The sequence below is a fragment of the Panthera uncia genome, chromosome D1 (assembly GCF_023721935.1).
Source record: "Panthera uncia isolate 11264 chromosome D1, Puncia_PCG_1.0, whole genome shotgun sequence".
In the NCBI taxonomy this organism is placed as follows: domain Eukaryota; kingdom Metazoa; phylum Chordata; class Mammalia; order Carnivora; family Felidae; genus Panthera; species Panthera uncia.
In genome coordinates this window covers 72,846,148-72,870,450 of record NC_064808.1, presented here as the reverse complement: position 1 = coordinate 72,870,450, position 24,303 = coordinate 72,846,148, and the positions used below count along the sequence as shown (strand labels likewise).

The 24,303-nt window shown below is 40.3% G+C and overlaps 1 protein-coding gene across 1 annotated transcript in view; it reads right to left on the bottom strand.

Annotated features, from left to right (window-relative positions):
• HEPHL1 (hephaestin like 1) overlaps positions 1 to 24,303 on the bottom strand; it is an 82,060-nt gene that overhangs the window by 11,793 nt on the left and 45,964 nt on the right. The window contains exons 12-15 of the mRNA XM_049653761.1: positions 21,331 to 21,544; positions 16,218 to 16,357; positions 12,890 to 13,030; positions 9,196 to 9,302 (exon numbers count right to left, since the gene is read on the bottom strand). Of these exons, the coding sequence (XP_049509718.1) occupies positions 9,196 to 9,302; positions 12,890 to 13,030; positions 16,218 to 16,357; positions 21,331 to 21,544 (602 nt within the window). The remainder of the gene's footprint in view (positions 1 to 9,195; positions 9,303 to 12,889; positions 13,031 to 16,217; positions 16,358 to 21,330; positions 21,545 to 24,303) is intronic.

Here is a 24,303-nt window from a genome sequence, read left to right as displayed (position 1 = left end):
GACCTTGACACAAACAATCCACTCTTTACTAGAAACCTCTTTATCCCACCCCCCTCTGCCTATGAAAGTCATTTTGTGCAGCTCTTTGGCACTCTCTTCTATCTGCCAGATGGGATGCTGCTTGATTCGTGAGACACTGAATAAAGCTAATAGGAACTCTAAAATGTAGTCAATTGAGTTTTGTTTTTTAAGAGCATTGGTAGCCGTGATGGAATCCAAAGTACATTCCTGCTGGCATCAGGGACAATGAGAAACACAGGCATGGTACCTGCAAACCCTTTGAATTCTGTCTTTATTGCCGTTTCTGAGGACTGTAGGAAAGTTTTTCGTGGTTCTGAGTTCCACTCTCTGTGTCAAGTTACCAATCTAATCAGCTTTCTACAGTTCCCCATATGATTGGAATCTCCAGCCCTTGGTTCAGACCCCAAATTCCACATTTGTAATTGCTGGTGGTTATTGGCTGGAATCAGACTGGATCCAACTTAAAAACCGCACAGCGTCCAAAATACAATTTTGTTTTACTTGCTTTGTGTAGGTAAAGTCTGTTGCTAATGGAAAATTGGAAGCCAAAAGCTACAAAATCGGTGGGCATGGGTTGAGCATGTAAAAGCTGTTACAACATCTGTTACCTAACTCTAAGACTCCTGTGGTAGTATAAGTTGGTCATGCAATGGGTTAGATTGACACTAGGTCACTCACCAACTTAAGAAAATGTCTGTGCACAGAGGTACTCTGTAAAACACCACATAATCCCCAACCCAGTGGCACATCCCCCATAGGTATTAGTTTGGCTCCAAGAGACCCAAAAGCTTAGCTTAAAAAAAATGGGGTCCTCAAATTCCAAAGAGTTGAGCATGCCACCTTCTGGCACACCTGCTTATTTTATGTCTTAGAACTATTTCCCAGAAGCTATAAATATTAACAAAATGGCAAAATCTAACTAAAGACAACCTAGAATTATAATGGCCATTATGGGGAACATTCCAACGAGACAAAATAATTTATTTAAGAAGTTCACTTAAAAACAAGGGTTTCCAAATCAAGCAAACAGAAAGGGATACTTATTTTATTTGGTGTGTAAAAGCTTCCAAAAGGCTTTAAGATTCCAAAATAGCTTCATTAAAATTTTCCTTGCAAGGGGCACCCGGGTGGCTCAATTGCTTAAGTGTCCGACTTCAGCTCAGATCATGATCTCATGGTTTGTGAGCTCAAGTCCTGCACTGGGCTCTGTGCTGACAGCTCGGAGCCTGGAACCTGCTTTGGATTCTCTCTCTCTCTCTCTCTCTCTCTGCCCTCTCCAGCTCATGCTCTGTCTCTCTCTCTCTCTCAAAAATAAAGAAAACATTAAAAAAATTTTCCTTGCAAAAGGCCAATGAAAAAACAAAGATACAAAAGGTATCTAAAACAATACCTAGGCCTTCCTCACTATACCCTCCGAGGGGTCCATCACCAAAACACTGGCCCAGAAATTGAGGTCTATTAGTAAACAAGTTTTATGCCACGTTAACAAATTTACTATGCGGAAGAATATATTGCTACAAGTTATGAAATGTATTTTATTTTATTATTTTTTTAATATGAAATTTATTGTCAAATTGGTTTCTGGGTGTTGTATGAAATGTATTTTAAATTTGCCAAACCACAAAATACCAACGTAAAAGCTAACAATTATTTACTTTCACTAGAAATTAAGGTGTTTAATGTTTAAAAATTCAATATGCGTAAGCTACTAGAAACAATAAAGGCAACAACTCCGTTCACAAGGAAACTAGGCTGTGGTGCTTTTGGTAAAAGAAGATATGAGAAATGGAGATGCATTTTTGTTGAGGGAAAGGAAACTAATTTTGTCCTAAAGCGAGGCTGGTTATTTCAAAATAAGGAAGAGAAAAAACAAAGGACAAAATTTGGATTTGAAAAAGGAAGTTGTAGAAGGTTTGTAAAAGGGAATCTTGGGAAGGAAATTTTATGTGAGTCAAGCTGGCTAAGACTAATAAACTTGACAAAAAAAACATTTTAATATCAAAAGTATACTGATATATGGATAATGCTGGCCTTGTAGAATGAATTTGGAAGTTTTCCTTCCTCTTCTATTTTTGGAATAGTTTAAGAAAAATACATATTAAATCTTTAAATGTATCATTTAACTCACCTGCAAAGCCATCTGGTCCTGGACTTTTGTTACTTGGGAGTTTTTAGATTACCAATTAAATTTCATTACTAGTAATTGGTCTGTTAAATTTTTCCATTTTTTCCTGATTCAGTTTTGAAAGATTTTATCTTTCTAGGAATTTATCCATTTCTTCTAGGTTGTCCAATTTGTTGGCATATAATTTTTTATGGTATTCTCCCTATAATCCTTTGTATTTCTGTGGTGTTAGGTGTTATTTCCCCTTTTTCATTTCGGATTTTATTTGAGTCCTCTCTTTTTTTTCTTCTTAATGTGTCTGGCTAAAGTTTTATCAATCTTGTTGATCTTTTCAAAGAACTAGCTCCAGGTTTCATTGATCTTTTCTATTGTTTTGTGTGTGTGTGTGTGTGTGTGTGTGTGTGTGTTTATTTCACTTACTTCTGCTTTGATCTTTATTATTTTCTTTATTCTACTAGTGTTGGGCTTTGTTTGTTCTTCTTTTTCTAGCTCGTTTAGGTGTAAGGCTAGATTATTTCAGATATTTCTTATTTCTTGAGGTATTGCTATAAACTTCCTGTCAAAAACTGGTATGGCTACATTTCAAAGATTTGTTTAACCTTATAGGGTTTCCCCTGTATGTAACTGTTTTCTTTTCTCTTGCTGCTTTGAAAATTCTCTATCATTACTTTTTGCCATTTTAATTATTATATGTCTTGGTGTGGACCTCCTTGGGTTAATCTTATCAGAGGCCCTCTGTGCTTCCTGGTTCAGGATGTCTGTTTCCCAGATTAGGGAAGTTTTCAGCTCTTATTTCTTTCAATAAGTTTTCTCCTCCCCTTTTTCTTCTTTGGGATTCCTAAAATGTGAATGGTATTATGCTTGATGTTGTCGCTGAGGTCCCTTAACCTATCCTCATTTTTTATTATTCTTTCTATTTTATTTATTTTATTTTTCTGCTTGATTGCTTTCCATTACCCTGTCTTCCAGATCACTAATCCATTCTTCTGCATCTTGTAATCTGCTGTTGATTCTCTGTAGTGTATTTCTTTTTATTTAAGTTATTGAATTTTTCATGTCTGACTGGTTCATTTTTGTATTTTCTATCTCTTTGTTGAAGTGTTCATTGAGTTCATCCACTCTTAAGTCCAGTATCTTTATGACCATTGGTTTGAATTCTTTATTAAGCATGTTGTTTATCTCCATTTCATTTAGCTCTTTTGCTATGATTGTGTCTTATTCTTTCATTTGGGACCTATTCCTCTGTCCCTTCATGTTGTCTAACTCTCTGTGTTTCTGTGTAATGGAGAGGTCAACCACATCTCCTGCTCTTGAAAATGGTGGCCTTTGTAAAAGATGTACTGTAATGTCCTGTAACACTTTGTCCTCCCATCACCAGAACCATGTGATACAGGGATGTTTCGTATGTGAGTTTTGTGCTTCCTATTGTTGTGGCAGAGACATGTTTGCTTTCAGGGCAGTGAGCTGCAATGACCTGCTGTGGATGTACAGGGCAGGGTTTGGTCCCTAGGCTATTGAGGGGCCTGTCTGAGACTGCCATGGGCTTGCAGGTGGGCAAGGTCAATATGTCACCCTGATACCAAAACCACACAAAGACACTACCAAACCACACCAAAACAAAACAAAGTCCCAAAGCCACAGGCCAATATCTATGATGAACATAGATACAAAAATCCTCAACAACATATTAGCAAACAGAATTCAACAGTACACTTAAAAACATTCCCCACAATCAAGCGTGATTTATTCCAGGGATACAAGGGTAATTCGATATTTGAAATCAATGTGATACATCATATTACAAGAGAAAGGATAAAAACCATATGATCATCTCAATAGATGGAGAAAAGCATTTGATAAGATACAACATTCATTTTTGATAAAAACTCTCAACAAAGCGATTTTATGTATCTCAACATAATAAAGGTGATATATGAAAAACCCACAGCTAACATTATCCCTAATAGTGAAAAATGGAGAATTTTCACTTAAGATCAGGAACAAAACAAAAATATCCACTCTAACCACTTCTATTCAACATAGTACCAGATCCTAGCCATAGAAATAAGGTGAGTAATCTATATATAGGAAACCTTAAAGACTCCACCAAAGAACTATTAGAACTGATAAATGAATTCAGCAAAATTGCAGAATATGAAATTAACATACATAAATCTGTTGCATTTCTACACTAATAATGAAGTAGCAGAAAGAGAAATTGAGAAAACAATTCCATTTACAATTGCACCAAAAAGAGTAAAATACTTAAGAATAAACCTAACTAAGGAAGTTAAGATCTGTACTCTGAAAACTATAAAACATTGACAAAAGAAACTGAATATGACACAGACAAGGGGAAAGATATTCCATGTTCGTGGGTTGGAGGAACAAATATTGTTAAAATGTCCATATTACCCAAAGCAATCTACAGATTCAGTGCAATCACTATCAAAATACCAACAGCATTTTTTACAGAACTAGAATAAATAACACTAAAATTTGTATGTAACCATGAAAGACTGCAAACTGTCAAAGCAATGTTGAAAAAGAACAAAACAGTAGGTATCAACAATACCAGATTTCATGATATGCTACAAACCTGTAGTAACAAAAATAATATGGTAATGGCACACATATAGACACAGAGATCAATAGAACAGAATAGAGATACTTGACATAAATCCGTGATTATATGGTCAGTTAATCTATATCAAAGGAGGCAAGAATATACAATGGGGAAAAGACAGTCTCTTCAATAACTGGTGCTGGGAAAACTGGACCGCCACATGCAAAGAATGAAACTGGGCCACTTTCTTACACCATACACAAAAATTAACTGAAATGGATTAAAGACCTAAATGTGAGACTTGAAACCATAAAACCCCTAGAAGAAAACAGGGTAGGAATCTCTCTCTCTCTCTCTCTCTCCCTCTCAGTAGGAAACTCTTTGACATCAGTCTTAGCAAGTTTTTTCTAGATATGTCTCCTCAGGCAAGGGGTACAAAGGCAAAAAAATAAACAACTGAGATCACACCAAAATAAAAAGCTTTTACACAATGAATGAAACCAGTCACAAAATGGAAAGGCAACCCACTAAATGGGAGAAGATACTTGCAAACGATTTTTGAATAAGGGGTTATATTACAAATATATAAAGAACTTATACACCCCAACACCAAAAAAACAAGTAACCAAATTTAAAAATGGGCAGAGGATTTGAGTACACATTTTTCCAAAAATATATACAGATGGCCTACAGACACATAAAAAAAATGCTCAAAATCACTAGTCATCAGGGAAATGCAAATCAAAACCACAATGAGGGGCACCTGGGTGGCTCAGTCAGTTGAGCGTTCAACTTCTGCTCAGGTCATGATCTCATGGTTCATGGGTTCAAGCCCCAGGTCGGGCTCTGTGCTGACAGCTTGGAGCCTCCTGCCTGCTTTGGATTCTGTATCTTCCTCTCTCTGCCCCTCCCCCACTTGCTCTCTCTCTCTCTCTCTCTCTCTCAAAAATAAAATAAACATTAAAAAAAACACACAATGAGATAACACCTTACAATAGTCAGAATGGCTAGAATCAAAAAGATAAAAAAGATAGCAATGTTGGTGAGGATGTGGAGAAAAAGGAACCCTCTTGCACTGATGGTGGGAATGTAAATTTCCACAGCCTCTGTGGAAAACAGTAAGGAAATCCCTCAAAAACTTAACTATAGACAAACCATATGATCTAGTAATTCCACATCTAGGTAATACCCAAGGAAAATACAAACTAATTCGAAAAGATATATGCATCCTTATATTTATTGCAGTGTATTCACAATAGTTAAGATATGGAAGCAAATGAAGAGGAATACAACGGACTATGACTCAGCCTATAAAAAGAATTTGTGAGACTGTGCCATTTGTGACAACGTGGATGGCCCTAGAGGGTATTACGCTGAGTGCAATCAACAAAAGAAATTAAAATTCCATATGATTTCATTTATATATAGAATGTAAAAAGCAAAAAAAAAAAACAAAAAAAAAAACGATGAATAAAGAAACAAAGAACAAGCAAAACCAAGTTAACTCCAAACCAAGTTAAACTAGTGGTTGCCAGAGAGGCGGTGGGTGGGTGGATGGGTGACATAGGTAAAGGGAATTATGAAGCACAGACTTCCAGTTCTAACATAAATACGTCTAGGCGATGAAAAGTACAGCATAGGAAATATTGTCAATAATATTGTAATAATATTATATGGTGACAGATAGTGACTGACATTTATTGTGGTGAGCATTGAGTAATATACAGAAGTGTTGAATCAGTATGTTGTACCCCTGAAACTAATAGTATGTTCATTATCCTTTTAAAAGACAGTACACTGGTATAAAGTTAGAATTTTGTTTCCTCTCTGTTAAAGTGATAAAATTTTCTTGGATTATTGATATACTCTTGATAAGAGATAATAAAAGGTGTGTGTATAGTTTTCTCTTTTTACCCAGATTACATAATCTGCCTAGAAAACAAAGATTCTATCTTATCAAAATAATTTTCTGTATTTCATGTTGTCTTTATCAAGTCTTCAATTCCTTGAAAGAGCTGAGTCTTCTCTACTAGAAGAGCAAAGATATTTTTAGAACTATTTAACCTTCTGTATTTGTGTATTTAACCCTCACTATTTAACCTTGTGAAGTCTCTGTCACTATGGTTAAGCGGATAACTATTTATTGTTTCACAGAGACCTATGATCCTCTTTGACCAAGTGTTTTTAAATCTTTTGATATTTTTCAGAAACCTCCCAAAAATCAAATCCTAAATTAAGCCTTTTTGACCTTGAACCAACTTTGGGGATATTTTAAGAGGGTCCTGGGACATCTCAAAAAATTTGTTCTCTCCCCTTATTGAAAGAGAGATGTTAAAGTAATTAAGTGTATTTGATGGGTTAAATTACATGGGAAACATTGTGAAATAAGAAGTAATATTAAGCTTTTTTTATATTATATTCATATGGATATATATTATAAATGTTCTAGAAATTGATTAAATTCCTAGAAATTTGATATATCCTAGTATAATTTTATCAGTCATAATTCCATGTATTATTTTAAAATGAAATAGCCAAACTTCCTTATGAATTCCATTATAATGAACTCTCATCAGATCTTTAACCATGGACAATTTTGAAGACTTATCATTCACAGAGAGTTATTATTTACTCTGATATTTTTGTAGGAGTGAGACTCATAGAAAAGGCCTTATCAAGTGCTCCTGACCATTGACACTTTTGTGAAACTAGACCTCGAATACACATCTCAAAGCTGAAAAAGGCTCCAACACCTGATATCTGTTCCTGTAGAAATGCTAGAGATTTCCAAATCAAATTGACTAGGAAAAGAAATAGCCTACATTGTGATAAACTGCTTCCATCCAAGATGCCACACCAAAGCTGCATGCTTTAACTAAACATGAAACCCTTCCTTCTTCTCTTTCCTTCCTATACTCTGGCTTTGGCCTGGAAAGATAACACCATCATCTATATCTTCTCAGGCCCTTGCTAAATGGCAGGGGGGGCGGGGGGCGGGACAGAAACCTTTCAGACTGCTAGATTTGTCCTCAAAATCCATGATGCTAAAGACCCGGTGATCCTCCCTCCAACCAATTTTTCTTCTATTCTCTATTGACACCCCCCCCCCCACCACCACTTAGGAGTGCACTTACAAAGTCCAACTTTTATGGCCAGAATATCCAGTATCCCATTTTTACCTTTCTCCAGTTGTAACTGTACTTTGCTCAGTTAAACACAAATACCTATGCAAATCATAGTACATTTGCACCCCTACATTCTTATGATTATGTAAATCAGATCTGCCCCAATCACAAAAAGATCTCGCTAAAAGTATGCATCTTTGCAAGGCCAAAGTTGTACTTGATCATATGATAGCCTTTTATTATCTTTTAGCTGAACAAGGAGGTGCCTTTGCTGTGGCCAACACCACTTGAACCTGGATAACATTTCTGGGAAGTTGAAACTCAGATACACGAAACCACTGAACAAGCCACTTGGCTTTAGAAAGTGACTCCTTCAACCTGGTCTTTCTTTGACTTATTTGACTTTGATTGGTTTGGGCCTTGGAGATCATGGTTCCAAAGTGCACACCAGATATGGGGGATTATTCTGCTTATAATAATCACAGTCGTCTCCCTGGTGCACTGTATTCCTTCAAAAGCTTGAAATGCATTTTCATAGCTGCTAAACAAGCAAATGATCTCACTGAGACTAGAACACAGAAAAAGAATGAAGAAAATGACCAATTTAAGAAATGTGAACCTAAAGTTGTGTCCCATAAATACCACAAAGATTCAACAAAAAGCATCATGACCTGTGAATACCACACAGAAGATGAACAAAAATTGTGGGAGCTTCAGAGCAGTAGCTGGGAGAGGTGCTAATGCCTTAAATTTTGATCACATCTCTCAATTAAGATGAGAGTCTGATCAAAACGGGGGAATTGTTAAAGAGAGAGGGAGAGAGAAAGAGAGACAACAGGTCCAAAATAGAGTCACTTGTGCTAAGCCCACATCACCAAACTAAGGCTTAATTCCTAGGTTAACTAAAGTTTCAATCTCTCCCAGGAGCAGAATCTTAAACTAGTCAATCTGGAATTACCTCATTAGCAGTAGTGAGACCCCTGCTATTCCTCAAAGGAAGGTGACCTTGCCACAGACAATCTCCTTTTTGCCAGCAACCTCCTTGTTTTGGCTCCTTCTGCCTGTAAAAGTCTCTCATTTTTGTACACTTCTTCAAACGTCCTTTCTATCTGCTAGATGGGATGCTGCCCATGAATTGTTGAATAAAGCTAATTAGATCTTTAAAATTTATTCAGTTGAATTTTGTTTTCTTAATACTATTCAACTCAACCATAAACAATGTTCACAAATGTGCATGGCCATAGTTTGAGATCCCTGCTGTTGGCCATTACACATATACCCACCAGAGTTGTGATAACTTGAATAATCGGTTTAAAGTCATATTACTTTAAGCATTTTGGTTGCCCCCTTCATCTTACCTTCACAAAGTTTGCTGTTGAATAGTAAACCCACGGAATACAATTTGGGTCATTTGGTCCTGGACCAGACCTTTTAGGGACATTCCACCTGTAAGTTTTTATTTCTCCTGAAACAAATGAGAAGTAATAGAAAGAATTTACTAGTGTTACTTCTGTTCCAGATGTTTTACCTAAAGAAATAACAAACAGATCTTTATGTACTTTGGTTAATATTTATTACTGGGGAGAATTACTCATTCATTAGAAATGCTCCAATTAAACTCACATCTTGAGTTTCTCTATTCTCAAAATGGCAGATTTTTCATTTCAGACTATAGCTTTCTTTCCAATTTGCCCTATATATTATCAACTGATGTTTATTCAAGGCATAAAGACTTATTTTATTTTTCACTGTTTTTTCTCCTCAAATTCCATATCTCCCTCACAAGAGCTATGCTTGAGCACACTTGAGTTACTGTAGGACTCAGCCTTGATTTCTGATTGAATCACCAGGGAGTAAACTCTTAACTGCTGAGATCTCATTACAAACCAATGAAATTAGAGTATCCGGGGCCTAGGACAAGGGCATCAGTATTTTTTTTAAAGATTCTCAGGTGACTCTAATGTGCAGATAAGCAGGACCTATTTAGAACCAGAGAGAATCAGAGAGACTTAGTTCCAAGTCTCAACCCTATCACTTCCTATTTATCTAACCTTTGACAAGCTACTTGACTTCATTGACCTTTAGTCTCCTTATTTGTAAAGTGGGTTAGTCATCCATTTTTCAGATTGTTGTGAAGGTTAAATAAAATTAAATACCTAGGTTAGTGTGTCACATTGAAGGCAGTTAATAAATGTTTATTTGTATGTATACTAATAACAAACGTATGACAGGGACTACATCTATGCATCCCCTGTGGCTGACCCAGAGCCTTGCAGAGAAGTAATAAACTCACATAAATTAGCAAGATAATCACATTGTAAACGTCTCAAATAAAAATGACATTTAAATCATTATCTCCTTTTGAACTATCTAGGTCCCATCCCCACCCCATCAGTACATACAACCTATAGCTGAATGTGAGCCACAAGGTTAAACACCAGTGGTGTGTGTTTAAACACTGGTGTTTGCAAATACACCAGTAGGTTAGCAATACAATTTTAGGTCTGGTTTCCATTACCTTTCATAATAGCCCCCCTGCCTTGTTAATTGTGAGATAAACAGCTGATATTTAGCTTCCTAAATGCAAATAGCTAAGGGGTGGTGTTATTAAAGTTGGAATGATTCATTGTTCGCCCCAGTGGGGGGCGCAGCTCTAAACAAAAAGAGGACGTTCTGTGCATGTTTGTTGAGTGGCATCTTGAAGAAGAAGGAGGAGGAGAAATCTGAGAGGGGGCTGCTTACTTTTCTTAAGGCACTAGTTTGCTTTCCTTATCTCAGGCATGCCTAGAATAACCATTCTTCTCCAATTTGCCTGGATTTCGTGCACCAAATTAGTTTCTTGCTCCTACCCCTAATCTCTGGACTCTCCCAAGATTTTCAGGCTTGTCAGAGACCCTTATAGAATCAGAGAGGGATCCCTTATAGAGATTCTCCCCTCAGAGTTTCAGTGAGAAAAATGCTTCTCTGCCATGTTCTAATCATTCTTCTCTCTAACCCCATAACCCCATCAAGGATGCTTAGAAGTCTAGTCAGCACAGAAGAGCTATGTCCCTTACTAGTCCTCACCATTAGGGCACAGCAGCCTGTGAGGGCTCACCCAGCAGGCCCAACAGCCCTATCAGACTGCCTACCCATGCATGATTGGCACTTTTCTTCCTCCCTCCTGAGTTGCTTTTAACCATCAAAAATGAGTAATTTTCACTGCTTTTTTGACCCATTTAAAACCATTTCCCTCAGGGGTGCTTGGGTGGCTCAGTTGGCATTTGACTTTAGCTCAGGTCACGATCTCACAGTTCTTGGGTTCGAGCGCCACATCAGGCTCTGTGCTGAAAGCTCAGAGACTGCTTGGGATAATCGCTGTCTCCTCTCTCTCTGCCCTTCCCCCATTCGCACTTTCTCTCTCTCTCAAAATAAATAAACTTAACATAGATAGATAAATAAATAAATAAATAAATAAATAAAACTATTGCCCTCTTCATAAAAGCAAGACATCCATTACAGAAAATGAAGAAAGTACAAACAATGTGAAGAAATAGAAGAGTATCACCCTAACTATTACTTAAAATACTACCCAAAATGTACAACCATTATTAACATTTTGGCTTATTTCCTTTTTAACCTTTTTTCCATACTTGTATTTTGCTTAATATGATACCACAGGTTTTTCTCATGTCATTAAAACCTTCACATCCATTTAATGGCTGAATAGTTCACTGTAAGGGGATTCCAAAATTTAAGTATCTCCCTATAGATAGACATTTAGAACATTCATGAGAGACTTCTTAAAGCAGTAAAACACAGGCTCCTGAATTGGGGAGTAGGGTGGGGTGTGGAGAGGCAGGAGAATTTGGGATTGTGTCCAGTGAAGATTTCCTCCCCCCAACCCCATCCATGTAAGAGTATCTTGCTAACGTCTTCTGGTGATGCATTAGAGTGTTTTCTTTTCTTCCTTCTATGCATCTTTAATTTTTTCCAAGGCTTATATGACTTTTATTGTAATTACTATAGTATTTAGTATTATTCATATATATACATAAGTAAAGTGGCATATAATTCCCCTGTAATTACACCTATGATTGCTCTCAATTTCATAACTGAAGGTCACAGAGGCTCTTAACATTTACTACAACCACATTCCAACTGTGTAAATGTATGGTTCTTTTAATTATGAGATCTTCTCTCCCTTCAATGCATATTTTAAAACTCAACTGGAGTTCTACCTATTTTATAAGGCTTTCTCTATTTTCTCTGAATCAATCAATCGATCTTCATGGATTTTCCTTCTCTGAAATTTTTATAAACACTCCCAGACACATTCTTGAAACTCTCTACCAGTTAGAATTTCATTATGTATAGTCTGCATTACTACTGAAATAATTCATCTTGCTTGTCTTGTTTTTCTTCCAAACTCATTTTAAGCATCACAAGAGAAATATATGGTTAAGCGCATAGGTTCTGAAATCCAACAGATTGAGGTCCTGCCATTACTAATATATGACCTGGTCAAGCTCACCCCTCTGTGTTTTAGTCATCTGTTAAGTGGACGTGACAATAGCATATTTCCTCAGTTATAGAATGTGCATTTTTCACATTCTCACATAACTGAAATCAAGATGCATCTTCAAATCAGTGGCACGTTAAAGTTTAATTGGCAGTGTGTTTTTTCTTTTTTTTTAGTAACAGATAAAATGATGATGGATATTACAACCAATGGTATCAGAGTCCATGACATATGTTAGTGTCTACCTTGCTAGAAAATGAGATTATTAGTTTTTTTAAAAAATATATAAGGCACAGCACCTGGCCAAAGATGAACATTCAATACGTGTTAGCTATTATTATGTCTTACTACACTTTTAGGTCCCAAACAGAGCCCTGGAAACACCATAACCACTTGGTCATTAGATGAATGATGATCTCATATTGGGAGTGACTAGGTGATGGCTGGAACATATTGACACTAACATGAACTTTCCAAGACCCTTCAAAGATCAGAAGAGAGTTGAGTCCAGTGTCCTTATCAGCATGGAGCAGATGTCTGGTGTAACTTACCTGGCTTTGTGATGGGCACTTGGAGTTGCTTCCCACTCTCCATGTCTTCAATACCATGGGCTGAGATGGAGTAGGGCCGCTTAGCTTTGTTCTTAAATATGACCAGGATGGAGTCACCCACCTCGGCATGAACCATTGGGCCTAAAGGCAAAACACAGGCCTGTGTGCATTATCGTTGTTCTTTCCAACATTGTTGTAATATAAATGTAGATGGTATTTGGCCAAATAAAACAAAGGTTACCTTCTTCATTAGTGCACTTCCTTTGGAGGGCAATACACGTAACATTAAATACTCAAGTACTATTTGGCAATTGGACCAACCTGGGTTCAAATCCTGCTTCCTTCACTTATTAGAGAGGTCTTGGGTAAGTCAAGTAACCTGCCTGACTCTCAATTTCCTCACCTACGAAACGGGTTTAATAACACCTATCGTAAGGATTAAATAAGATAATGTACGTAAAGCGCTTATCTCAGTGCACTGAAACACAGTAAGTACTCAATAAATAAATGCTGCCAATTTTACTACTGCTGAGACATAATCTCCAGGAAAAGCCATATCCACATGATATGGTGGCTTTCCAGTTGTATGTAACCTTTGGTAAGTCTGAAATCGCTCATTTTCTGGTAAATGGATATATTAATAATCATCACCATCATGAGGATCCAAAGAAATATTGTGTATAAAAGGGATTTGAAAGACAAGAGCAAAATTAAAACATCCACGTGCTGATCTATGATCAATACAGTGATTTCATTAATGCATGTCCAGTGCTGTGTCCCAGCGTTTGGATACCTTGAGGAGATGTGTGCTCCTCAGCACTCATGCACACACATTTCTGTGAGAAGCAACCCTCCTGTGTGCCACTGGGAATCGGCCCACACCCTGCTGGACCAGCATGATCGTGGGATAGCCCTCGCCCATGCCGGGTGCCCCTCACCTCTCCGTGCCTCAACAGTGGCACAAATGCAGCTTGCTCAGTGCAGGCGCCCCCCCTGACAGAGCACCAGACACACCGGGGTCATGTGACACTGCTTCGAGAAGGATGGAACAGACTCCCATTTGGGAGTCACCTTAGACCTGGTCCTATGGCCCTGAGGGATTTATTTGCATTCTTGGGTGCCCATGGCAGTCCACATCATAGAAACACACCCATGGTAGGGAGTCTGAATATACCCATCCAGTCTTTACTGATGGTCACAATTGCTTTTCTGAGAAAGGCCACTGAAGTGTTAAATCAGCCTAAAATTTGTTGGACTGGGGTGCCTGGACGACTCAGTCAGTTAAGCCTCCAACTTCCATTCAGCTCATAATCTCGTGGTCTGTGGGTTCAAGCCGCACATTGGGCTCTGCTGACAGCTCGGAGCCTGGAGCCTGTTTCAGATTCTGTGTCTCCCTCTCTGTCTGCCCCTCCCCCGTTCATGCACTCTCCGTCACTCTCTCTCTCTCTCAAAAATAAATAAACATTAAAAAAAATTTAAATCAAATTTGTTGGACTATTATGATCTTTGGAGGGAAATACTGAGTATGAATCAGGAAGTGTATGGAAAAACGCTCTTTTATTTTTATGATAGAGCTAGAAAAGAATGCATGCTTTTAAACAGCATACTTGGGCATAGTTACAGATAGGTACACGTGCACGCATGTACAAAAATCCTTATTTGTGACTCATTGCCACTTCAATTGCACCTGCTTTGCTGTACTGGTAAGGGTGAATGTCTTCTGATTCGGGGCCTGATAGGTCCCAGGCAGTGGTAAGGAGCAAAGGTGTGCCTGTTGCCTGCCCTGTGCCCTTTGGAACTTCAGGAGCACAGGCCTGTCCCTGAAAATGCAGAAAATGAGTGGATGGGCCTTGTGCTCTCCTGAGGGGAAGTACCACTGGGCTTGCCACTGACGGAGTCCCTCCTTTGTGTCATTTTACTGAGTAGACCCAAACCGGGGCTTTTTGAGGGGCAAACCACCCCACCCTTGGCAGGACCAGCACCTTTTTTTCTGGAGTTCATATGACAAACACAGCTCAAAAGAAGGAATGTTCCCACTGGGTTGACTCTTTTAGTGTGATAAGCTTGCATGTCAATGCAGGGAGGGTGCAGGGAAGGTGGATGGGGCATCTAATAATTTATCAAGCTAGCTATCCTGGTGCCTTTTTTAATATTAAGAAGCACTGTGTAAACTCATATTATTTATACAAGTCACCTTGTGCATTTAAATATGGGAACAGAGGGGCGCTTGGGTGGCTCGGTTGGTTAAGCATCCAACTTCAGCTCAGGTGGTGATCTCGAGGTGCCCTGTGTCGGGCCCTGTGCTGAGAGCTCGGAGCCTGGAGCCTGCTTTGGATTCTGTGTCTCCCTCTCTCTCTGCCCTTCACCCACTTGTGCTCTGTTTCTCTCTCTCTCTCTCTCTCTCTTGAAAATAAACATTAAAAATTTTTTGAAATAAAAAAATAAAAATGAGAACAGAAAAAAAAAAAAGGGAACCGATTTCAGAAAGCCATCTAGATTAGCCTTCTGCCTAAAGATCTCATATTCATGATGGGGTCAGGTTTGGTGACTCCCAGGTGAAAGTGGGGAAGGAAAGCAGGAAGGAAGAGCTTATCTGATTCCCAGGTCAGGCAGCCCAGGGTATCAGACAGGCACAGTAGGTTCTGAGATGGCCACATTCAGGGCCTCCTGAGCTCAAACCAGGCCTTCTACCCTTAGCACTCCTCTTATGCAAGGAGTTTCTCATTGGCTTGAATTATTTTCTTAATGTTTATTTATTTATTTTGAGAAAGAGAGAGGGAGAGAGAGAATCCCAAGTAGGCTCCGTGCTGTCAGCACAGAGCCTGACGCAGGGTTTGATCCCACAAACCATGAGATCATGACCTGAGCTGAGATCAAGAGTCAGACGTTCAAATGACTGAGCCACCCAGGCGCCCTTTGCTGGAGTTGTTTTTACGGTGTGTTCGTATGGCCCTGTGCATAGATGATCCAGGCCCTTGAAGAAGCTATGCAAATACTCTGCTTGCTCATCTGAGGCATCACATTATTCCAATTAAAATGTCCTGGCTCAGCAGAGGGATGGGAAAGGAATTTCAGGGCAACAGATGCTGGTTAGACTGCTGACGATATGGACTCGTGTTTGCGTGTTATCCGGTTGACTCTCCTTTGAATGAGCTGAGTACAGAGCATGCTCCCTGACAATGCGAGGGCAGGAAGATGTCACACTTGGGTGAATGCACTCGGGCCACTCTGTCCCTGCTGTCCTTTCTCAGGTCTAAGTGTGACAGCGTATGTGTACATGTTCACGTGCCTTGGGGCTGGCAGCGCATGGCTGCGATCTGTGTCATACCCAGCAGTTCCAAGTGCTTCTCTCGTGGCGGCCGGGCCTTGATCTCCACAAATTCCCCATCGGTGTATTCTCTGTAAACCACTTTCTTGTACTGAGAGCCAATCCAGTTTTCGGTGTGGTTCATAAATATATCTCCATGTCTATAAATCAGAAGCAGCAGAAATTAAAGTTGTCAGAAGGTAGAAAAACCTTGGGTGCTCCTGAGTGATTCAGGGGTACTCGGGAGCACCGTTTCCCATACCTGGCTGCCATCAGAATCTCCCAGTGGAGCTCAACTTTTGCACCAGGCTCTCTGGGAGTGGAGCCAGGAATCTGTATTTGAAAGCACCGCAGGGGGTTCTGACTGGCCCAGGTCTTACTTCTTGGGAACCATTGTTCCAAAGCTTTGCTGGGTGCTGACTGCGGCCAGCCTTAGTTGGAGACTCCTAAGGGCCCCTTGAGGTGGTACTCCTCTTCCTGGGACTAACTAAGCTCACACGCGTGCATGTGCATGCACACATGCACATGCTCACACTCTATTACCCTGAATTCCTTCAGATTCCATTTATATCATTCCATACCTTGTTCTACTTTTCCACCTTAAAGATCTCAAGAAAGACTCTGGGTTGTATATTATGCACATACTCATATACAAGTATAGGCATAGTTGATTCTTGGTAGTCACAGGAGTCATGTTCTAGAAAGCCACTTTGAATACTGAAATAATGAACACTAAACCATTGTCCCTAGGGGAAACATAAGGTTACGTTTTGCAGGTGTTCAGAACGAATTGCCCCAAGATGTGCCACTTTGGCATGTGGATTATGTTGAGTTGAAAGCAATCAAGACCCAAAAGATGCAGGAAAAAGCTCTGACTTTCCCTCTAACTGCCCAGAAGAATTTAGGTAGAGGACCCCCTCCAGGAAGGGGCTATTACAGAAGGTAACTATCTTATAATATGAACTAGGGGTGGGAGACAGAGAGGAATTTAGCAAAGCCTGTTAAAATTCTTCTCTCTGTCCCATTGTTTCTGAGTGGCCCAATCAACATTTGTTTACCTAACATGTACTCTTTTTCATCTTCCTATGAATTGCTTTCCTTCTCTTTGAAGTCCCAGACCCCTACTTCCTTCTCCTTCCTTCAGAATGACATATGTATCTCCTTTGGCCTCACTGTCTTTGGAATCTCTCATGTCTATGTGGATTCTCCCTATGTAAGTAAATTTGATTTTCTCCTGTTCATCTGTCTCATGTCAATTTAATTTTTAGGCCAGCCAGAAGAATTTGAATGGTAGAGGAAAATCCACCTCGCCGGCAAAAAAGTTTCTTCAGACCTCTGGTCCCAATACTTTCATCAACAGATTGATAAATACCCTTGTTCTATGTGTGCTTCTGTTTCAAGACATCTTATTTAATATATACTGCTGATTCATTAACTTTGAACTCATGGCCACTAGCACTATAAGTCACACCTGAAGGCAGCTTATCTAACACATGTATTTCCTCTGTAAGACACATCGCAGCCTTCTTGCACTTACCCTGGGGGCCATTTTAAACAGCTAAGTCATCAACGAAAAGCACACACACACACACACACACAGGCACTAAATAGACCACAAAGAGGATGCTTGTTTACAGTGTGAAAGCTGAAACAAGACAGTGAAGACAGAGGGATGTTTTGTTTGTTTGACCTCAGCTGGAAATGTGCGCATTGGGAGACACAAACTCTTTGCTGCTTTATGCATACCTATGAAGGACCACAACAGCACCACAAAAATTGGTTTGGGTGTTACAAATAAATTTCAGTGACTAGGCAAATTTACAAATATGGAATCTGCAAATAATGAGGATCAACCATATATTTAATCCATCACCAAGATACATCATCACAAAAAGACAGAAAAAAAATCTATCAGTTTTATCTACAAAATAGAGTATGTCTCCCATCCTTCCATTTCCCTCTATTAAACTACCTGCACTCCAACCTAAGCCCACTAGGTCACTTACCCGTATTAACTGGAGTTGTTCTTAATCACTCTCCCTGCCACCCACGCTTCCCCCTTCCCTCCATCCTCTACTCTACACGCAGAGTGACCCTAACCTAAAAATTCCACCAAGTGAGTCCTTGTGGAAAACCTGATGATGGCTTCCCACTGCCAAATTCCTCAAATTAGCTCTCACATCCCTTTGCTGTCTGCCTCTGCCAACCTCTCAGGCCTCGTTTCTCGTCACTGGCACCCACGCACTCTACGCTCTGGTCATCCTAAACATTCTCTCTTGAGCTCCACATGCCCTCCCCACCTCCGGGCCTTCCATGTGTTATTCCTTGTGCCAAGAACACTCTTGCCACCTCTTTGACTGGCCTATTCCTCAAGTCCCAGGACAAAGACTACTCCCTCCTTAACCACCTCTCTCCCTCTCTCCCCCAGGTGGGGCCATGTGCGCCTGCCGTGAGCTCCCCCTGTGCCCTGCACCTCTCCTCTCACAGTGATTGCCTCACTCGGGATGCTTGTTCTAATGTCTGCCCCACGAACCATGAAGTCTGTATGGGGAAGGACCTGGCCTGCCCTTATCAGCACTGTTTCACTCGTACTTTGTACAATGCCTAGCAGACAGCAGGTACTTAACAAAGGCACCTATATCTTTGACCTAGACCATATGCTTTCCGAGGCAAGAGAACTTTTCTCCTACTTTTATTTTCCAGAAGTCCTAATAACACACGTGGTAGTGACAGAAATGCCTCTGGAGCCGTAGCTTTACCGTTTCTCGGCTTTCCTCTTCTGCGGAGTGGGATGATAATAAGGCATCCGTCTCCCAGATTGCTGTGAGGATTACATGGGTTAGGATCTGTAAAGCGCTATGCCAGACATATACTGAGCACCAGGGAAGCGCATGCTCTATCACCATCTTGCTGGGACGTCATGTGACATGCTGGGCCAAAGCTGAGCAAATGGGTCAAGTATACCCTAAGGGTCTTTATCAGATAGGGTTTGTAAAAACCCTAGCAAATGCCTGGCATATGGTGGGTGCTCAAGAAATGGCAGTCACTATCTCAAGTCCCAGGGTAGTTAAATTAAATGCGTATCAGTCCACAAGCTCACGAGTACTGGGAATACAAGGTTTTTTCTCTATAACAACTTAATCTCTGTTTTCGAATTCTCTCCCACTGCACAAAACCTGGCATTGTGCTGATGGTCCCACTGGTTGCTTTTCTGGGATCCCGAGGGCTTCTCGGTGCTTTCTTAGGAAGCTCTGGGAAAGACATCTGAGGCAGAGGGTCTGGTCTAACCCGGACAATAAATGTCTCGGGGATAACCCATACTGAGAGGTGGTTTGAAAGCTGGGTGTCTCCATGCCATGGCTTTGGCTCAACGAGCAGAGGCATAGCCACTGGGGGGCAGAAAGGACATTTGTCCCTGGGCTTCGATCCGCAGGGGTGCCACAGACGTGCCACGACAGGAACTGGTCATTTCAATGTCTACTGAATTTTTATCTACAGATCTGTTGTACTTTGATTATGTGAACATGCTCTCAATCGGCTTTGTTTTTAGTGATTTATGGGCAATATCCAGAGTGGCAGGGCAGGGTACAGACACACCCGGCACGCTTTATCTCTTTACGTCACCTGGAGACAATCCCGGAAGACTGAGACTAGAGCTTCCTGCCAGCCCAGAGAGATGGGGTCTGAAGACACAAATTACACTGAGTCTCAAGAAAGTCATGGAAGACGAAGAGTATAAGGGCTAAGAATATACACACAATATACATACAACAGAGTTATCATACAACTATTTCTTCAGTTATAGCAGCCTTTTAGTAAAAATAATCACTTTAGAAAAGGCTGAATTACGGTTCATTTCATTTTCCAATGCACCAGTATTAGTCTTTAGCTTGTATTGGCGGCACTGGCTTTGCAGGAGAGGAGTGTCTGGTTTAATAAGTGGGTTGCTGAGTCGTGGAATACATTTTAAACCGCCCTGTCCCTGAGGCAAATATTTTTTAAGTGGAAGAGGCATTTTGTTTCTTCATTTATCCATGAGGTGATGCTGTTACACTCTCTTTTCCGGGTGTCTAAACCCTCAAAACAGGCCAACAAGTAAGACGAGAAAAAAGACATGTTAAGATTAGGAACATTTGGGCATAGACGAGTCTGTGTGGGACACGACTAAAGAGAATTAGTATGGGGGAGGGGGTCTGATAATAAACAACAAAGAGGAACAAAGACATGGAAATTAACATGCTTGGTGGTGAGAACACAGATTGGTCTTTCTTCAATTCCAGTGTCAATGACTAGGGGTTAGTCTTACCTCTGTGCCCTGAGTCTCCTGGTCTGTATATGGGGACAGGGAATAAATAACCTAAGCAGCAAGTTGTTTAGTGGAGGGTATGAACTTTGGGGTGGAGTCTGCAGGTCAGTGCCCAGCAGATGCCTCTATACCTTGCATGGCTCTACCCCAGTACATCCCAGTGGGAAGTGAAGGATACTTAGGGTGGGTGGGGGGCCAGGGCTCACAGCCTTGCCCACTCTTTGGTGTTCAGCTTCCGCAGACAGTGCTCTCACGGGAGGGTCAGTCTTGGGGACCTTCTGGGTACAGGGCCTAGTAGAGAGACCAGCTCCTCCCTCCCCCAATTCCAGGATCTCTGCCAAGGCAATGCCTCCGACCCACTCCCCATCCAGATGGACGCTCTTTCCCCACGCTCCTCAATCTAGAGCAGCCCATCTGCTCACCCCACTGCGCACCCGCCTCTGCCTCCCTCCCTCCCTACCATTTCGTCTTCACAGTCCCACGTCACTGGGATCTGCCTCTTTCCCTAAGGCCTTCTTTCACGCTAGGCGCTCTCTCAAAGGCACAAGCATTCTTGGGACAGCCACGCTTGCAACCGGCACCGCACAGTGGGTGGGGATGCGCGGAGCCTGCTGGGGTGGGGATGGGGGTGCAAATGACTTCCTTCAGGCTCCCCTCCCGGGATGAGGCCCTGGCAGCTTCCCTCCTCTTTTGTGCCCCTAGTAAAAGCCGCTATCTGCCAAAATAGTGCAGACAGAAGCAGGGCGTGTTTAGGTTTTCACATTTGCTTAACGTCTACCGAGTGTGTGCAATCCCACCCAAGAGACTTGACGGCTTCGCCCGTGGTACCTTTCCCCTCCTGCGTCCAAGTGCTGCTTTTCGAACTCCCAGTTTTTGTTAGGGGCATAATCCCATTCTACCTCTTCAGCGGCGATGTAAAAGGTTCTTATCATCCCGTACGGCTGCTCAGAAGGGTCCTTGTTGCCACAGCTGTTGACCTCATATATCTGATTCATGCCTCTCATGAAGTGGTGCAAGGTGGAGCAAAATACCCTGAAAATACCTGAAACAGAAATCGCTTGGCGTTGTGTGCGGCGCTCCATGCTTTCGATTTCGGTTTGCTCACCAGCTACAGCATTTTATTCCCAAATAAATAAATGGTAAGGTGAATTCTTAAAATGTCAATTTTATATGGTATTTTAAAGCCAGACTCCAAGGGGGAATAAAGTACGTTGAATATATTTACTTACCAGGGGAAAGATACCATCTGAAATTCATTGGTAATGGAAAATTAAAACTTGCAAAGTTGCTACCGAGAAATGATTTCTCTGGGTCTTCCCTACTGTATACACCTATTAGAAGATAGTTGCCCCTGGAAAATCACTGATGGGTACTATTATCTTAGCCTGGTCCAGTTTAAAATGAACTAATAACCTGTATCATTAATATTCTAAACAAAGTTCAAATAGGGGCACATGTCTGAAATCATGTATTATGCCCTAAAATATTTCATAAACTATATACAGTGCAATATACAGGTAAGGTACTATTATTAAAGCCAGGTGTATTATTACTTCGTTAGGCCTTTGAGCAAAGGAGGTTCTCATGACCAATGGCAGGTCTCCATCATGCCAGACGAAAAGAAAAAAAAATCGGCCAGATTGCCCTACATAATGCCAACAAGCATGTCTGAGAATTATGTAACTTTATAAACTGAATTTTCTAGATTGGCATCAGGTAGATACATCTTAATTGAATTCACCATAAAATCATATGAAACAAAAATATTGGAAGATATTAACTGTCAGTGGAATTGCTGCATCAATAAACCTTCCCTTCCTTTGGTAGACACTGTTCTTAGAGGCGAGTGATCAGAGATTAGTTTCACTAATTACCCCTTGAGGATGAGCAAAACCCATTGGTTCAGTGGGTACTCAAGCCCCCCAGCACTGACGAGGACCTCATGAGGAAGGGTCTTTGGGGAATCACACAGAAGATGCTCTGAAGGTAGACATGGAAAGAGCTCCCTTTGCACGTGTTGTTTGGCAGGCAGCCTGCTATTCATGGTTCATTATGTTCTTCACTAGCCGAGGAATTATCTTCTCTAAGAACAAAGAGGAATTGAAGGCCTTGGTTGTGGCGATGGTTTCACAGATGTATATATACTTACCTCCCGCCCCAGTAATCTCTTTTTTTTATGCATAAATATATGTTTCTTTTATTTTTTTTATCATTTTACTTATTTTTCATCCCCTCTCGTAACCATCAGTTTGCTCTCTGTAGTTAAGAATCTGTTTCTTGGTTTGTGTCTCTCTCTCTCTCTCTCTCTCTCTTTTCCTTTTCTTTATTTCCTTTGCTCATTTGTTTTCTTTTATTATTATTATTATTATTTACATTTATTCATTTTTGAGAGATAGTGAGAGACAGAGCACAAGCGGGGGAGGGGCAGAGAGAGAGGGAGACACAGAATCCAAAGCAGGTTCCAGGCTCTGAGCTGTCAGCACAGAGCCTGACACGGGGCTCGAACTCACAATCCGTGAGATCATGACTTGAGCCAAAGTCAGACGTTTAACTGAGCCACCCAGAACCCCTTTATTTGTTCTGTTTTTTAAGTTTCACATATGAGTGAAATCAGATGGTATTTGTCTTTCTCTGACTTGTTTCTCTTAGCCTTATACTGTCTAGTTCCATCCTTGTTGTTACAGATGATGAGATTTCATTCTTTTTATGACTGAATAATATTCCATTGTACATATATACCACATCTTCTTTATATATTCATCTTTTCATAAACACCTGGGCTGCTTCCATAGTTTGGCTATTGTAAATAATGCTGCAATAAACATCAGGGTGCATGTATCCCATTGAATTGTGTGTTTTGTGGGGGGGGGGGGGGGGGGGGAAAACACCCAGTAGTGCAATTCCTGGATCATAGAGTAGTTCTAGCTTTAATTTTTTGAGGAACCTCCAGACTGTCTTCCACAGTGTCTATACCAGTTTGCATTCCACCATCAGTGCACAAGAGTTCCTTCTTCTCCATACATTCACCAACACTTATTGTTTGTTATGTTTTTGATTTTAGCCATTCTGACAGGTGTGAAGTGACATCTCATGGTGGTTTTAATTTGCAAACTGTACAGACTCCCCCCCCCAAAACTACTAGAACTGATAAATGAATTCAGTAAAGTCGCAGGATACAAAATCAATGTGAAGAAATCTGTTGCATTTCTATACACTGATATTGAAGCAGCAGAAAGGGAAATGAAGAAAACAATTCCATTTACGATTGCACCCAAAACAGTAACTATCTAAAACTAAACTTAACTAACAAGGTGAAAGACATGTACTTGAAAACTATAAGACAGTGATGAAAGAAATTCAAGATGACGCAAAGAGATGAAAAGACATTCCATGCTCATGGGTTGGAAGAACAAATATTGTTAAAATGTCTATACTATCCAAAGCAATCTACACATTTAATGTAATCTCCATCAAAATACCAATAGCATTTTTCACAAAACAAGAACGAACGATCCTAAAATTTGTATGAAACCGCAAAAGACCTCAAAAAGCCAAAGCAATCATGAAAAAGAAAAAACTGGAGGGATCTCAATTCCAGATTTCAAGTTGTATTACAAACCAGTAGTAATTAAAACAGTATGGTACTGGCATAAAAAGAGACACATAGATCATGGAATTGAATGAAAACCCCAGAAATGAACCCACAATTATATTAATTATATCAATTATATCAATTATCCTCAACAATTAATCACGTCAATTAATCCTCAACAAGGGAGGAATTAATATACAATGGGAAAA